This window comes from Corvus cornix, chromosome 18 (genome assembly GCF_000738735.6).
Source record: "Corvus cornix cornix isolate S_Up_H32 chromosome 18, ASM73873v5, whole genome shotgun sequence".
NCBI lineage: Eukaryota > Metazoa > Chordata > Aves > Passeriformes > Corvidae > Corvus > Corvus cornix.
The window spans coordinates 7,776,758-7,793,222 of NC_046347.1; the positions used below are offsets into that span (position 1 = coordinate 7,776,758).

The 16,465-nt window shown below is 46.7% G+C and overlaps 1 protein-coding gene and 1 long non-coding RNA gene across 4 annotated transcripts in view; one reads left to right on the plus strand and one right to left on the minus strand.

Moving 5' to 3' along the window:
• Positions 1 to 2,552: 2,552 nt before the first annotated feature.
• Positions 2,553 to 9,140, minus strand: LOC104694259. The gene is made up of 3 exons (XR_752706.4): positions 8,651 to 9,140; positions 8,344 to 8,532; positions 2,553 to 2,905 (listed from the first exon to the last, which is right to left on the minus strand). It is a non-coding gene; the product is annotated as an uncharacterized LOC104694259 (long non-coding RNA).
• Positions 9,141 to 9,691: 551 nt separating this feature from the next.
• RAB11FIP4 (RAB11 family interacting protein 4) overlaps positions 9,692 to 16,465 on the plus strand; it is a 125,231-nt gene continuing 118,457 nt past the window's right edge. For 2 of the 3 annotated variants that reach the window (XM_039562088.1, XM_039562089.1), the window contains exon 1: positions 9,692 to 10,007. In XM_039562088.1, the coding sequence (XP_039418022.1) occupies positions 9,873 to 10,007 (135 nt within the window). In that variant the 5' untranslated portion in view covers positions 9,692 to 9,872. The remainder of the gene's footprint in view (positions 10,008 to 16,465) is intronic. The other variant, XM_039562087.1, reaches the window with a different exon arrangement.

Sequence of the window (16,465 nt, forward strand, 5' to 3'; positions counted from 1 at the left end):
CTCAGTGTTTGTATTTCATCCTCTACAGCTGCAGACTGATTGCATAGGTAGCCTGACAGCCACTGACTTATCTTGCTCACTATCAGTTAATTTTCCCAGAAACAAATCTCTGTTAAAAATCAGTAATTCAGTACTGCTGCTTTAGCATGAACAGTTTTGGCTTTCTATAACTATCTGCCTTTTCCAAGCCAGAGAAAGAAACCTATAAGTTTCTTTCAAAGCCACAACAAAAGAAGAATGTCTGAGGAAATTCTGAGGCAAGATGGAAATCTTGGAGCAATTCTTCATTGTCATGTTGTGTCTATTATCCTGTAAATATTCTTAAGTATGGCAGCACAATTTTTATGTGTCACTTCTGAACCCTGAGACATACTCATGTTTTTCTGTTGGGGTCCCCCCCCTGCCATGTAGCCCTGGGAGCAGGGCCCTGAGGGGAGACACGGGGTTTCCCTGCCCCTGGTCAGCCTCATTCCCCATTGGTTGGTTTGTGTTTCCCTCTGTGGGCAAGGACCCTCGGGTCCTGTGACTGCAGGGTTCCTGAGCAGAGCCCTGGCCATGCGGCTGGAGAAATAAACATCTCTGAAACATCTACCACGAATCTGTCCATACATACTTCTTTTCCACGGGACTCCTGGTTTGATATATGCGTGTTACAGTAATCCCCGCGGTAGCAACTGGTGGAGGAATGCAGGCAAGACACCGATCCCTGAGGAAAATTCGTGAGTAAAAAACCACTCTAGACCTCTCTCTTCTCATCTTGGTTTGGATATTCTCTCTGGACTATGGAAGAATTGTGGGAAATGGGGCTCTCTGAGCCACAGAAAAAAATGTATCTAGAAGTAAAAGGAATCCTTGAGCAACAAAACAAAAAAGTAATGCAACCAGGAGATCTAGAACATTTTTTTAACTGGCTTTTCAAAAGGTTCTCCTATTATTTCTCAAGACTTACTTTTTGATATCGAACCTCCTGGATCTTGTGAGGGGCGTTTCTGGGATGAGATCCGGGATAAGGTAAGTGATCAAAGAGAAGCTTTCCGTGCATACCTTATAATCAGTGAAGCTCTTGAGGAGCATTTGTATGGTCCCATTACCCCTAAAGCAGAAGATCGTACTTATCCCATGGCCGAAGCCGCGCGGCCGCCATCCCGGGAGCACACGACTGCAGCCGTGCCGGCGGAGGTTCCTGCACTGGATGCGCCCGGCCCCCTCGGGAGCACGCACCTTATCGCGGACCCCATCCCTGTCTCGGGGTCCCCGGCCACGCGACTGCGAGTGAGGGAGCGATGCCGCAGGCACCGCGGGTGCCGTGGGCCACGAGCAGCCAGGAACCGGGCATCGGCGTGGCAGGCTGCTCTGAGCACACGGCTCGGAGAGCCCTGTGGAGGGAGAAGCGGCGGTTTCCACAGTGACACGAGAAGCTGCGCAGCGCCGAGCCGGAACGGGGCCACACTCAAAGCAGCGTGGAGTTTGTGGAGCGGAACCACTCACAGGGCACGGGGCCGGCGGCGATGGCAGCGCGGGGCCACGCAGAGCCCAGACACGTGCCGGAGCAGCGCCGCTCGGAGAGCGCGGAGCAGCCGCAACGCGGGGACCTGGCGAGACGTCGGAGTCGGCGAGGCGGCGGCCACGCGGGACCAGCAGCCACGACGAACACGCAAGCACGTGATAGGAGAAGTTATAGCAATGAAAATTACAGGAACTGCGAAATGGTACAATGTAAAAAACAACTATGGATTTATAACACGAGATGATACAGGGGAAGATTTATTCATCCATAGAACTGCCATTAAAAGGAATAACCCTAAAAATTACCTGCAAAGTGTAGGAGATAGTGAAGTTGTACAATTTGATATAGTGCAAGGAAAGAAGGGTTTACAAGCAGCGAATGTTACTGGGCCTGGAGGTATTCCCGTCAAAGGCAGCCGTTATGCACAAAATTATAAACAATATCCATCCCAGCAATTTCCCTACCCACAGCCTACTTTCCCCTTTTACCCTATACCCAATATGAACCCTTTCCTAAGTTTACCCCATCCCCAGTTTATTCCTAATCTGTTTTTCACCCCATGGCTTCCCTATACAATTCCCTTTCCCTACAATTCCTCTCTGATGCCGAGGGGGGGATGAAAAGAGGGAGGGAAGAAATTAAACCCTCTCCTGCCTCAGTTTCCCCACAAAGCATGCCCGGAGAGTTCTGTCTCCCTTCTGTCAGCCCTAAGATGTTCCACAGAATCTGTTTGGACATTTAAAGACTCAGGAGGGTGGCTTGTTTTGTCTTGAAACTGTTCTTGTTATGTTTATCCAGTTGTTTTCATTCTCCTTTTATTAAAATAAAACGGGTGAGCTGTTGGGGCCTCCTCCCCCCTGCCGTGTAGCCCTGGGAGCAGGGCCCTGAGGGGAGACACGGGGTTTCCCTGCCCCTGGTCAGCCTCATTCCCCATTGGTTGGTTTGTGTTCCCCAGTGTGGGCAAGGTCCCTCGGGTCCTGTGACTGCAGGGTTCCTGAGCAGAGCTCCGGCCATGCGGCTGGAGAAATAAACATCTCTGAAACATCTACCAAGAATCTGTCCACATATACTTCCTTTCCACAGAACTCCTGGTTTGATATATGCTTGTTACAGTAATCCCTGCTGTAACATTTTTCCAGAAGGGATTCAGGGATGGAGTAGTAATTTATCTGGCCCACAAACTCATGCAGAAACAGTAAGAATTTGAACAGAGCAGAGTTCACCCTCACAAAGTTTCTCTGAACCTGGTTTTGGCATTTGCTGTGTAATAGATTTGATAGTTAAGGAGTAGTTGTATGTCTTGTGGAGGAACAAATGAACCATTTGGTCACTGCTTGGAGAGGATTTCTTTTCTTTTTGGTGGCTGATTGAGGTAGGAGAGAACCATGTTGGATGGATCTGCAGGAGAAGAGGTGTATTAGCATGCATGGCCTAATGCAGCAGTTTTCAACCAGTCACCTAAAACATTATCAAGGAAAGCAAAGCATCCTTACAAGTTTCATATATTGACCATTACTTGTCACCTGTGTTTAAGTAATTCAGTGGCAAGCATTAGCAGAATTGATTATTGAACTAACTATACCAATGGTCTAAACCGGTTGGGAATACTGCCAAGCCATATCCCACATAGGGGACTTCAGAACTTCCAGCATTGGTCTGAAATGCTCCTGAAATGTTAATCTTCAGGACATATTCTAAAGCATACTTTTATTACAGCTGGTGATGGGGGTCAGTGGCTCTGACCCAGGAAGAGGTGACCGGTCCAGGGAGATGGTCCCGAAAGGAATCGCCTTCCCGAGGCCCGGTGTCTTCCCTCAGCTGCTGGCAGGAGGGCCCGTGCAGAAGCTGTCAGCTCTTTAGTGATTATCAGCTCATGATTCCAGCTCAGCTCTGCAGGGCAGCCTCCAGGCCAAGCCAGACCAGAGAGAGAGACGAGAAGGCTCGTGTGGCTGGTTCTGCACAGAAGGTAGCTTTATTGTTGGTCCCCTCCGGCGAAGGGGGGAGTCAGGGACGAGAACCCTCTCTCTGTGGGGCCCCAGAGAGCTTGCTTTTATAGGGATACAGGGGATCAGTAAGGGACCAATGGATTACAGAGGATCTGGGATGGGAACAGACCAATGGGTTACAGAATGATCTGCATAGTGTCTCCCAAAGGATTGTGGGTCTGTCTTTTCTCGCCGTGACCAAAGTGGTTGCCTTTCCAGGGAGTCCTGCTGGGCGATTGTGAAATCTCTTATCTCAGCAGAGATCCCTCCAGGGTGGGGGCTGGGCATACCCCACATACTTCGATGCCTTTTTTTATTCCCTCCTCCTAACCTACTTGAGGTTGGAAAATAAGGCACTATAAGGGCACAGTATTGTGTCTCAGAAGACCGAAAACATACAGATTCCAGCTAATGTGTCACTGTGGCTCTGCTGTTCAGTATTTCCATCTAATTATTGCACAAATCTGGATCCAAAGTACCTTTGTGGTAAGGCAAGGTTTAGGATGTAAGACTTGTCCAAATTTCACTTGGATGTCACGTAGGCAAACACAACTACAGATTCACAGGGGACTTGAAAAAGCAAGGCCACAGTGACTGCACAGCAGAGAGGCAAACCTCACACTTTTACTGAAGCTGATTCAAATCCAAGAACTCATTTCTGTTCTCCCCTAGTTTTTATCCTCCAGTTTCAACACCAGCATTTATAAGTAGATACTGTTCTGAATAGGGCTGTATCAGTTTTGAAATGCTGTGAACCAACTAAGTGTAAGAGACAGCTGGAATAATTCCATCTGCAAGCTGTAGTCCCTAGACTTGACAATGCCTACCACAGTCATTTTTGAGGGCAAATATAAAGGCTGCTAGAACCAGCCTGGTTAAGCTGCTTTTCTATTGCTTCTCTGTTCCTGAAGTCTCCTTTTCAGGGCTATTTCTCTACAAGCTGGTTGCAGTGTGTCTTTGAACCAGACTGTGCTCATCAGCATTAGCCCCACTTGGTCTGTGGCTAGTCACAGCAATAATGATGCTGCACCTACATTCTCCTGTATAAATATTTTTGTTCTGTCCTTTATCTCCCATTATTAGCCAGCTTGGACTCATCTCACACAATCTGTTTGGAGACACAACAAGTGATGACTGACATTAGCATCAGTATGGTATATCATGTTTTAATTTTATTATTCCCTCCCATTTCTCCTTGCTGAATACACCAATATCTGGGAATTACATTCCTGTAGTTAGCTCTACTAAAACTGCAGATGGAACGTATTTATTCAGATGTTGTGTGATCCATCTTGGATGGGACAAAATAAACAAAATTGTAGTGACTTCATTTGAAGCAGTAAAAGATTACTTTTAACAGTTTATATGCTGTATTATGGGTGAGTTAGGCTAAAAAAACATACTGGCTGATGCATCCTCAGTCTGTTACAGCTGCTAGATGATTTTCTAGATGATTCATTTATTTTTTTAACAAATTGAGGGACGGAAAGGAAGGAAAAAAAGGTCTTCAGGAATCTGGGGCTTAGGTCTTAATGTGATTTGCTCGTTAGAGCCAGAGAGGAATGTCTGTGTGTCACTTGACAGCCCTCTTTGGAGTAGAAGTTGAAAATAGCTTGACTGCTGCTACTACACTGGGTCTGCTTTTCACAGGGTTGTCCTACAGCTTTAAACATTTTACTGCTTTCAAGAGACTGCCAGATGCCATTGCACGTTAAAATCTGAGGGAAATGTAAGCCTGCCCAGCTGCTCGGAGCTGGTCAGAGAAAAGTGGGCAGGTGCTGTCCTTTTGCTGAGACAGCAGGGAGGTTTCTGGAATGTACCAAGAAGAGAGGCTTGGCCCCAGGGCATCTGGAGGACTGTGGGACATGGAAGAGGGAGAAATCATGTCCACTAACCTCTGCTTTACGTATTATTTTTCTTGCCAACCTCGGCAGGTGGTGACACACGTGCAGTGGAGTGACCGGCCACTCGATGGAGTAAGGAGACCTCGGAATGCCAGGGGAACGCGCTGGCCTTGGCATCTGCACCCGTGGTGCTGTCCCTGGAAACACTAGGGAATATTCGTTTGATCCTATGAATTCACGGTGGAATCAGCTGTATGTGAACCATGACAGACGATTGTTTAATTTTAGCTGTAACTTCGGGAGAATAGGTAGTTTGGTCTTTGAGTAGTACATGTGTTGTAAGAAGAAACAAATAAGGCATTAATGTGCAGTTGCTTTCTAACTGGGCTCATCTTTTTGAGTTTTGCTCATGCCTAATTCATCATCTGGTAAGAATGCTGTTGAAATCGAGCAAGAGCATTCCTACTGTGTAAAATTAAACCACTAAAATTTTACAAGGTGAGGTCCCATAGCACCTAGAAAATTTCAAAGGAAGATCCTTGCTTGTAGAAACATTTTACCAAAATTTCTAACTTTTGTTGTTGTTGAACTTTTTATAATAGAAAAATAGATTATAGAAAAGACAGGAAAAAATAAAATCAAGTATCTTGCTTCTGTTCTGTACCTAATTAAGCTAGTCTGAGAAAACTCTATTACCTCTTAAGTAATATTTTTAATTTCTCAGAGGCAAGGGTGTTAATAAACTGGTTATTTCTGCCTGTTACCTGTTGTTTGTGACATTTAAAGAGAATGTCTAGCTGATAAGACACATCTGTTATGTTATTAATCAGAGTAGTCAGCGGGAAACAGGATTTGGTTCAAAATACAGTAAGACTATGAGAATTTAAATATTCAAGGAGAGCTATATTGTGGATATTATAAAGAGAAATTGTACTATGAAGCTGTTCTTAAGGGCTGGGTCTCAGGATGTTGCTGGAACACAACCAGAATTGTAGATAAGGCCATCAGCCCTGGAGTGTGCCCTCCTTAGATGCTGTTTCTGACACCAGATTACAATTTGCTATGTAAGTGGAACTGACATTGATGGAAAAGCAGCCGATTGTAAAGAAATCCTGCAAACGACAGCCATGGCCTGTGGTATGCAATGAAATATTTCCTCTATTCTCAGCAGGCAAATATGGTAGCATCACCACTAGTCATATTTCAAGTTCAGGAAACCAGATTGGCAGCATGTAAAATACTTATTTCACATAGTTCATGAGTCAAATGAAGAAGTTTCCAAATATCTCTGATTAAACAAGTAGTTTGATATGCCAGTAAGGAAAAATAGCCCACTGGTGCATGTCCTACCTAGAAGCGGAGAAGCAGGGATGAGCGAGGAGCAGTGCCAGCCACTGGAAATAAAAAACAACCTCCTGGATTCAGCCTTACAAACTTCACCTTGGCAGTGCAACTGCTCAGCAAGTGCATGGCACGTGTTTGGTTCACTGTCCTGATTTTAGCCTCCATGGGACACCCCCAGATTTAAGATCCCAGACCTTTACTGACAGCATCTCTCATCCCAATTCTCCTGTGTTCAGTGCTATCAAATCATCTCCCAGCTGTCAGATATTTGCTGAACATATTCAGCTGTCTCTAATGACAGCTTCTACAACCTCTACAGCTCTCTTACCAGCTTCATTCCAGTGCTTGCTGGCACTCAGGCTGTCTGTGGCAGTTCTTGGACTTCAGCACTAACTCCCCAAACCATAGTGTCTAAACCCAAATCTTCTCCTGCATCCACCCCTTCCAAATTAGTGCAAAACTGACACAGATTTTAATGCTGACAGTTTTGGTCTAAATCCATGTTGCCCCTTACTTGCATATCTAGACCAAGTTCCTTCATCTTCCAGAATAAGATAAAGGAGAGTCAGTGGAAATTAACTGGATTTCATGAAACTGAGCACAACCCCTCTGAGGTGGGGGAACTCCTCCTCTGGTCCTGACAAACAGGAATATTCCCTTTTTTTTTCTACCACAATATTTTTTGTGACTCCACTTCCCAGTCTGGGCCTGCACAGCTGCCCACCTGCACACAGAGAGGGAAGTCAGAGCAAGGAGTTACTGAGACAATCTCAGCAAATGAAGTGGGACAGTAACACAGATGTGCTCTGAGCCTTTGAAGAGGTTGAACTCACTTCAGAGCAATTAGACTAACAGGAGCCGATTCCACACAGGTGTCTTCCCACAACTCCGAGGTGTACCAGCTCACACATTTTTGAATAGGTGCCCCCAAGGGCTGTGCTGAGCTCAATCTCCACATAACCTGAAGAGTTCAAGGGTCTCAAGATAAAAGCTAAACATCCCCACGTCTTAAGAATTCTGCTCTAACTAGACAGCTTCAGAGAAGTTTGCTGATCAAATATTCTGCTCCCCTTTTCCCTTTCACATCTCTTCAGAAATTCTTTGCTTCCCAAGGTTCATATCTGATTTCTGCACTTTGATTTTTTATTTTTTCCAGACTGGAAAGACCGTTTAGTACATCAGTGAGGGAAAGGAGAACTCTTCCATGTTTTTTTATAAAAATAAAGGAAGATCAAAGTGGCAGAGGCTCTGGAATCAGGTCCTTATCTCTCTGAGGGTGGCTATGTGGGGAATTGTATTGCTGTCACTGTGTTGTTGATTGACAGCTGACTTACAGGCTACAGGGCTGTCAAGCCTGCCTCTTTCCAAACCTTGAATTTGCACATAAAAGGGATGAGAGACTCATGCTCAAAGAAATAAAACTTCCTGAGAACACACTGGTTTCTACAAAAGAGATAAAATTTGGGCAGCTTGCTCTAATCATGGGATTTTCAGGGTTGTTTAGGGCCATATGGACCTCTCTTACTGCAAGAAGCAAATGAATGGATACTGTTTCGATTCAAAACCCACTGCACTTACACGGTCATTCATTTTAGTTGGATTTTAGTTGGTTATCAATCACCTACAGAATGTCACTCAGTGAATGATGGTCATCGGCACTCACCATTTACAGCAGGAAAGGACTGCTGGCAGAGGCAGTGAGTACCTGAGCCTGACTCAGCCAGAGCTCCTTCCTCCGCAAGAGCTGGACCCATCATGCCTGGTCTGAGGCACAGTGCAGAAACCAGAACCATTCCTGGTCTCCCCTCTGGCAGCTCACAGCTGTGGGCTTCAAAGACAGTCCAAAACACTCCTGAGAGAAAGAAAAGGGTCAGAGCAGAGACATCAAATTAAAACCCAGCCATGGAGCACAGCAGTTGCAGGCGGCTTTAATGAGGAATCCTGCCAAGTCAGGGACATCCCTTCCCTACCTGCTCTGTCTCGTTAAAGCGGGGGTGGGCAGTGCCAGTCCGCAGCCAAGCCCAGCCATGAGGGGATCCTTCCCATGGCTCTGCCTGCTCTCTTGAGCGCAACGGAGCACGGGGAGCTCCGCTTGTTCTGCTTTGCCTTAATTACCCCTTAACTCTTCTACACTAGACTTTTCCCCTCTAGCCTGGAACTGTTCAGACCAGGCTTTTTCTAAGAAAAAATATTGCAGTGTGACTGGTGTTTTATTTGGGGTGTCGGACTGAGGTATGGAGCAGTGAAGGGGGTGCAAACGGGTCCGTCCGCTGCCGCAGAGCCCAGGGGATGCCAGGCCGGCTGCGTCCCGGGCTGCAGCTGCTGTTCTCCTGTCCATCCTGCCTCGCTCCCTGCCCGTTCCCTCGCTCCTGGGGCGGTTTCCCTGCATCGCCGCTGTTCCCAAATCCCGTCCCGCTGTCCCTGTCCCGCCAGTCCCGCTGTCGCCAGTCCCAGTGTCCCTGTCCCGGTCCCGCTGTCCCCCCGGTCCCGCTGTCGCTGGACCTCCGGTCCCACTGTCCCCCCTGTCCCCCCGGTCCCGCTGTCCCTGCCCCGGTCCCGCTGTCCCCCCGGTCCCTGCCCCGGTCCCGCTGTCCCCCCGATCCCGCTGTCGCTGCCCCGCTCCCGCTGTCGCTGCCCCGGTCCCGCTGTCCCTGCCCCGGTCCCGCTGTCCCCCCGGTCCCTGCCCCGGTCCCGCTGTCCCCCCGGTCCCGCTGTCGCTGCCCCGGTCCCGCTGTCCCTGTCCCGCCAGTCCCGCTGTCGCTGCCCCGGTCCCGCTGTCCCTGTCCCGCCAGTCCCGCTGTCCCTGCCCCGGTCCCGCTGTCCCCCCGGTCCCCCCGGTCCCGCTGTCGCTATCCCCGGTTCCGCGGTTCCCGTCCCACCCCACTCCCGCCCGGCCTCGCCGGGGCCTCCCTGCTGCCCACGGCGCCCCCTGGCGGCGGCGGCCGCCCCTCCCTCAGCTCCGTCCTCCAGCTCTGCCCTATTGTTCTCCCGTCCGTCGCTCCCTCCCGCCCTCCGCCGGGGCTCGCGTCCTCCCTCCGCTCTCCTCCATCCCTCCCTCCATCCCTTCCTCCTCCTTCTCGCCGTCGCTCCCTCCCCACTCCCCGGAGCTGATGTCACGCACCCGCTGAAGGCGCGGGCGATCATGGCTGCTGCGGCCGCGGCCGGGCCGCCGGCCTCCAGCTAATATCCGCGATGGAGCCGGCCAGCCTGCTGCGGTTCCTGCGGAAGCTCAAGGAGGTTTTCGACGTGTGTGATGAGGATGCGGATGGGTTCATCCGGGTGGAGCACTTCGTCGCCCTGGGGCTGCAGTTCGGCCAGGGGGATGAGGTGAGTGCGGCGACCCCCGGCCCCCGCGCAACTTTCACCTGCTGTGCCAGACCCCGCCCGGGCCGCCCCGTCACACACCTGTCCTCACCGCGGCCCCGTCCCTTTAGGGAGCCCCCGGTTCGTGCCTCAGGGCAGCCCGGTCCCGCTCCTTTCGGGGCGGCTCGGGCTCCCTCCGTTCCTCGGGGAATCCCAGAGCCCTCCCCTTGGCGGCCTGGAGCCCCCTTCTCTCAGGGCCATTAGCCGCCTTCCCCCTTTCCCGTGGAGTCCTCGCCAAAGGCAGCCCGGCTCCCTCCTTCCCTAGGGGGTCCCGGAGCATCCCCCGTCCCTCGGGGCAGCCCAGACTCCCGCGCTGACCTGGTCCCGCTCCCCTGGGGTACAGGGACCGGTCGCGGTGCCTTTCGGAGGGTGTATTTATTCTGGGTTTTGTCCGTCCTGGCTGAGCCGAGCTCTCCCCGGGGTGCCGGGCTCCGTGGGGCACTGGGAGCGGAGCCAGTGCGGTGCCGGCAGTGACTGGATAGTCAGGGAAGCACCTGTCCAGGCACCCCAAAACCTCCGGGTGATGGGTTGGAAACGAGGGCTCCATCCCTGCCTCCCTCCAGCCCTTCAGTGACACAGCGTAAATCTGGAGTCGCGCCACCGGTCTCGGCAGAGCCGTTGCGTCAGTAGGACCGGTGTAAATCGTGACATCAGTGTAGATGGGAGTGGGATTCGGGCCAGAGACAATGAGGGGACGACATGCGCTGATTGGAAACCGTTCCCTCCAGTGATTCAGTCAAGGGCTGCGGCTCCAGCGAAATGAACCAGCAAGAAACGCTTTCCTAGGAGAAGTCTTGGGATGTTGCACTTTGCTGTTCAATGCTTCTCAATGCGCCCAGCAACTTTGGGTGCTGGGGGGACGAGTGCAGTTAGGACTAGGATGGGGTTCAGAAAACCAGTATCAAACAACCTTTTAAACTACAATAAAACAAATTAACATGAGGAGCTAATAAAACGGTAGTTTATAGAGGGATGCCAAAGAGGCAGCAAAGCCAGAGTGAATTCAAGTAATTGTTGGAGCAAATCACTTATTTCTAGCTTACCACCCTTAATGAAACACAGCTTGTGAATTAAATCAGGAAATCAGGAGACAGAAGGCTTATTTCTTACAGATAGTCACAGGTCTTAAACATTTTCTTAATGAGAAGATGCAGTTTCTGGTTTTAACAAGCAGAATAAGGAGAAATGAGTAATAGTAACAACTTTTATTGATTTGGGGTTTATTTGTCTCATTGTATAATTTTATATAAACTAATAGAAGTATTTTTAAATCCTTACTGCTAGATAAACTGCATCCAAATTGCTTTTTGCACTACTGTGTTTATTTGGAGGCAGATCAGGGACTTTCTTGTGCAGCACTGAGGAAGAATGACGAAATTCCACTGACTGTTTTGCAGCAGGATGACACTGATGGTCATAACAATCCTTTTTGGGTTTAGAAATCTTTCAGGTTGCAAGAGTGGAGTGGGTTCTGTAAGATACAAAGGAGGATTCGGGTGATGATCTCATAAGCTTAGAGTGAATTGGAGTATATTAGTTGAAAAATATTTAAATGAAGAGAAAGAGAAAAGCACTAGAAAAGTCATCAGTGGTAGTTTCAGGATGGGCTGCCTTGCTGGGCAGGCACAGAGTGCCAGTGATGAGAAATGCTTGCTTTGTGTTTTGTTCAGTTGTAACTGGCAGTGCTTGATAAGATATTTGTAAAACTGGGATAGAGAAGTCTTATCTATAAATATCTTATCTCTTTATCTATCAGTGTTATAATATAACTTGTTCTGGTTTACTTCCCTGTGCCTGGTGTAGTTGGTATTGGAAGTCTCTTGACTTCAAAGGAGCAGCTGAGTAAATGGGATTTGTAAATCACCCCAAGACATTTGCTAGTGAAATACAGAATCAATTTTCCAAGTGCAGATTTACTCCGGAACAACGACTGTAGGTGAACTACTCTAGTTTAAAGGCTTGTTAAAAGCGAACTCTTTGTGTGATGAATCACAGTTGATGTTTGGGGATGGTGAGAATCTACTCTCCCAAGTAGCACAGTGCTTTCAACCTTGCATCTGCAGGAACCTACCAAGTTCTGTGTGGAAATGCATCTCCTGAAATGAAACTGAGGAGATGCCATTAGGGAGCAGTTCCCTTTAACACATTAGAACATACTTGCTGTCAATAAAAACTAATTATATTTTTGATTATGCTACACTTCTTGGGCCTCATCCACCTCAGCTTCCTTTACATTCAAAAGAAATCTTTCCATGGGCATCAGTGAAAGATTGAGTTGCCCTCATGTATAATCAAATATAAACAGAATATTAATCTGTTTATAGAGCTCATCTGGCCACAGGAAGGGTCCTGTTTTGTAGCACTGTGTACTGAGTAATTCTGATACTTACCAACAGTAGCCTGGGGTCATGTCTATGAAATGAGAGAGTATTTGTCCCTTCAGTTGTGCCTGAAGGGTACACACAGCTCTTCTCTACCTCCTCAGAGCCACCACCATCCAAAGTTTGGAGTCTATAAATTCTTAATACTAACTTCAGTAGGGTTTGTAGGGCATTTAGCCTTTTCTGGTTTTTTTTCTTTTTCTTTCTGTTTCCTTTTTCTTTCTTGTGTGGTGTGTAGTCAATATGCTGAATTTTATTATTTCTGAAAGATAACAACTCTCTGAAAACTGCCCCAAGGCAAAAAGGTTGCAGCAAGGCAGCAGCTTTCTCTTCATGCAAAGCAGTCCTTACTCGCACAGTCAAAATAATAAACTTTAACATTTCTGGTTAACTTTGCTATTTTATTTTTAATGGGCTTTTGAAACCTCTGCTTCTAATAGGTTCTAGCAAGATTGCTTGCAAGCTTTTGCTTTGCCATACAAGGCATGTGGTTCAACTGAAGGAAGAAATTATTTGGCTGTATTGATTTGGCAGAGCTGGGAACAGAATCAGGTCTCTGAATTCCTGAATTTAGAGCAGACCTGACTGGCTGTCAAGCACTGCTTGCATGTACAAACAGTTGTGGAACTCGTACTTTTAGGCAGTTGGGCATTCTGGACTCTGCTCATCTCATATGACTGTGGGCACTTAACTGAGCTGGCTTCATCAATCTTTCTTCATGGACATTGATGAGCAATTGAACACTCAGAGGCTGTAACAGGACCAAAGGATGAAATAAATCCTTCGTAGATGCTTCTTTGTCTCCAGGACAACAGAAACTCCTAGCTGAGACTTTTGGTTCTGTGCTTGGTTCTGACTTTCCTCGTGAATGGGGTGTTTGCCATTTGTGTAGAAATCTGAAGAAAGGCACGAAGGGCTGTTTCCAAAGCGACCTGACTGGATGGCATGTACTCACTAGCTAAAGAAACACTTCACATAACACTGAGAAATGCCAAGAGTCGCTCACCATCTGGTTCCCTTTCACTGGGAAGAGAGTTGCAGTAGCAGCCAAGCGTCTGGGAGCATTGTGAGTGACATGTTCAGCAAGCCACAGTTCTGGCAGGGGATTGTGTGAATGTGTATTTCAGAGTAGTGCCAGTTGATGTTTCATTATGCCAGATTCTACTTAAACTCCACACTGAGTTTTCAGCAACTAGTGAAATAAGCTGAGTGTGTTGACAACTTCTTGCTGAGGCAGGTATTCACCTTTTGGAGGCATGCAAACCGTGCAGGTGCTCACACAGTCATCTTTGTCATGGCAAGATCTGCTCATCACCTTGAAGCAGTGTCACAATTGAAAGGGAGCTTGAGCAACTAATAAAATGTATAGGCCAGTATCAATTATTCACAGGAGTGGACAGTAATTCACTTAAAGTCAATGGTCTATTAGTGGTGTGGAACAGAAATAGCTAAAAATGAGTTCACATATTTCTCATGAACAGATGAAAATTTCCAGCCAAAAGAAACTGTTGATAGAGGGAGATGTTTGTTGCTAATTTCAATCATCAGCCTCATTCAGGGCTGAAGTTAAAGGCATCAACCTCAAGTGCTGTCCTGGCCGTAGATTGTGGCTGTGACTGAGTTTAATGGCACTCCTGGTGCTTCATTTTGACTTGCTGTCAGATGTCTTCCAGGAGTTGAGGCTGTCACACTCCAAACAGTCCTTCTATTGTAACCACTCCAGAAGTAGCTTGTCCTCTAATTTCAGGAGTGTAATTTCACTGCCTGACAATCCAGAGTCCTTCTGAGGAGTCCGGATGAATTTCAGGCTCCTGGCTGTAGTGTTGCAGTTCAGAGTTGCACCCAGAAATTAATGGAACCAAAATTCCTGTCAGTGTGCATGATGACAGAGATGAGCTCATACCTTCTTGGTAATATGAGTCTGTAGTCATGAGAAAGAGACTTTGGCACTGAAACATGGAAACAAAAGGATGTTATCAAGTGATACTGCCATTCTCATAAGGACATACTTCTTCTTTGCTTTTCCTGGAAATAATTACTGAAAGAAAAAATAAAATATTTGCCTAGACATTAACAAGGATACAAAGAGCACTCCCACGTGACAGTGTTTTCTAGGCAGCAGCAAGGCTGCCATGCATTCAGATTCCTTAAAACTGTATTTGCTGATGACCCAGATATTTAATATAATTTACAGTGACTGAAAAAAATACAGTTCTGAAGTGGAACAGTGGGGTACTCCGTTTATGGATTAGTCAAGGTACAGCCACTGTAGCCTCCTAATTCAATACAAGCTACCAGTGAATATGTTTAAAATAGCCTTTTGGTATATGCTGAAACTAAGCATGTATTTCTAAACAGCTGACATAAAGCAAGCTTGGTACTTAGTGTTAATGAAACGTTTGCCAAAGCACTGTGGTGGAGAGAGGAGCTGTGGGTTTGCTGTGCGCTCATGAGTTTAATTTGTTATGTAATGTTTGCATATAAAAGGTAAGAGCTCTGAGGGGTACAGCTAAGAATTGATGCACGTACAGCTAAGAATTGATTGTTGCTGTATTTTGCAATACAAGTCAGTGATCTGAAACAGTAAATTCTTAATGCCTGAAGGAAAGGTAATCAATTTAGATAGCAATTCTTGATATTTAAATGACTGTGTTTTATCGTGACCTCAATGTTTGCATTTAGCACAGGTACAGTGATATTGTGTTGATTTATCATTAAAAGCAAAAGTAAAAAAAGGCATGAATGAAGCATAGGAGACAGTACAGAACAAAAGATAGCATATGCAAGTGGTGCGTTAAAACATTCAGCTGCCAAGCAAGGCCAGATATTTTCTATGTAAATTTTTCTCCCTCCATGCCTGATTCAGTCCATGCTGTTAAGTTGTAAAATTGGTGTTCTTTGTCTGTGATATGCCTGCATGTTCTCCAGAAATTTGCTCTTGCAAGTCCTACAGAGGATTTTGGATTTCTCACATGTATTGATTTTATTCCTCTAATATGATTAAGCTCTGAAAAGCAACTTAAACAAAATTGCTGGAAGGGAGGGTAAGTCTTGGAGGGAGAACAAGCTACTGCAATCTAGTATTTGTGGGGGGTGATCCCCAATACAGAAATTTTTTTTGCTTCTGAATTGCTTTGTTACCTGCAGTTTTGACTCAGCAGCAGTGCTTTTGTAGCAACAAAGAGGAAACAAATCAATTGCTTTATAATGTTTAATGTTTTTATTCTCTGTGCAGCTGACAATACAGTTTCCTATTAATTTTATCTGATTTAAATGCTGATATTCACAAACATTTTAAAATCCTTGATCTGATTTTTCCATCAGATTGTCTGCTCAGGAGTTCTAACAGTTCTTAAAGTATGCAGTATTTGGGGACACACGTGATCTCAGACCTAGCTCCTGGCACAGGCTGCTGAGTAAATACCCATCCCTGAACGTGGTTAACTAAGTGCAGGGTGTGATTAAGCACATTAATGATAAAAAAGAGCATCAGACACAATCACTTCTACTCCAACATACGGTTTTACAACAGCAGTGTGAGTGTAAACCAAGCACTGTATGCTACACTTTTACTCAAGATACAATTGAAGGGTCTCACTTGGAGAGAATGCAAGTGTTTCTATAGAGTTATGAGTGCTGATTTCATGTTTTGTGTGCAGTTAAAACCAAAAATAGCAGGGCTCTTTCCTAAGCCTTGAATCTGTTTCAGTTCTGAAGGATGTTCAGCCCCAGAATAAGAGACAAGGCTGAACTGTGGGGTCAAAGTACTGCAAGGGAGACAGGGTAGATGCAGGCACTAGAAAAATTGCAGTGTACTCCTTGGATTTTAAAGCTGCTTTGACAGTTTAGTTTGGGTGAGGCATTATGGTTTTAGGGGGTCAAGTGAAAAGCTTAGAAACAGGTGGGACTTTTCTCTGTTAGGATTCCTGAAAATAGAAGGAAAGGTACTGGAATGGTGTGCTCTGGATTGTAGAGGATATTGGCCTGGTGAAAAGAGGGGTATCAGTATCTACATTTCAGTGCTTACATATGTGTTTTTTC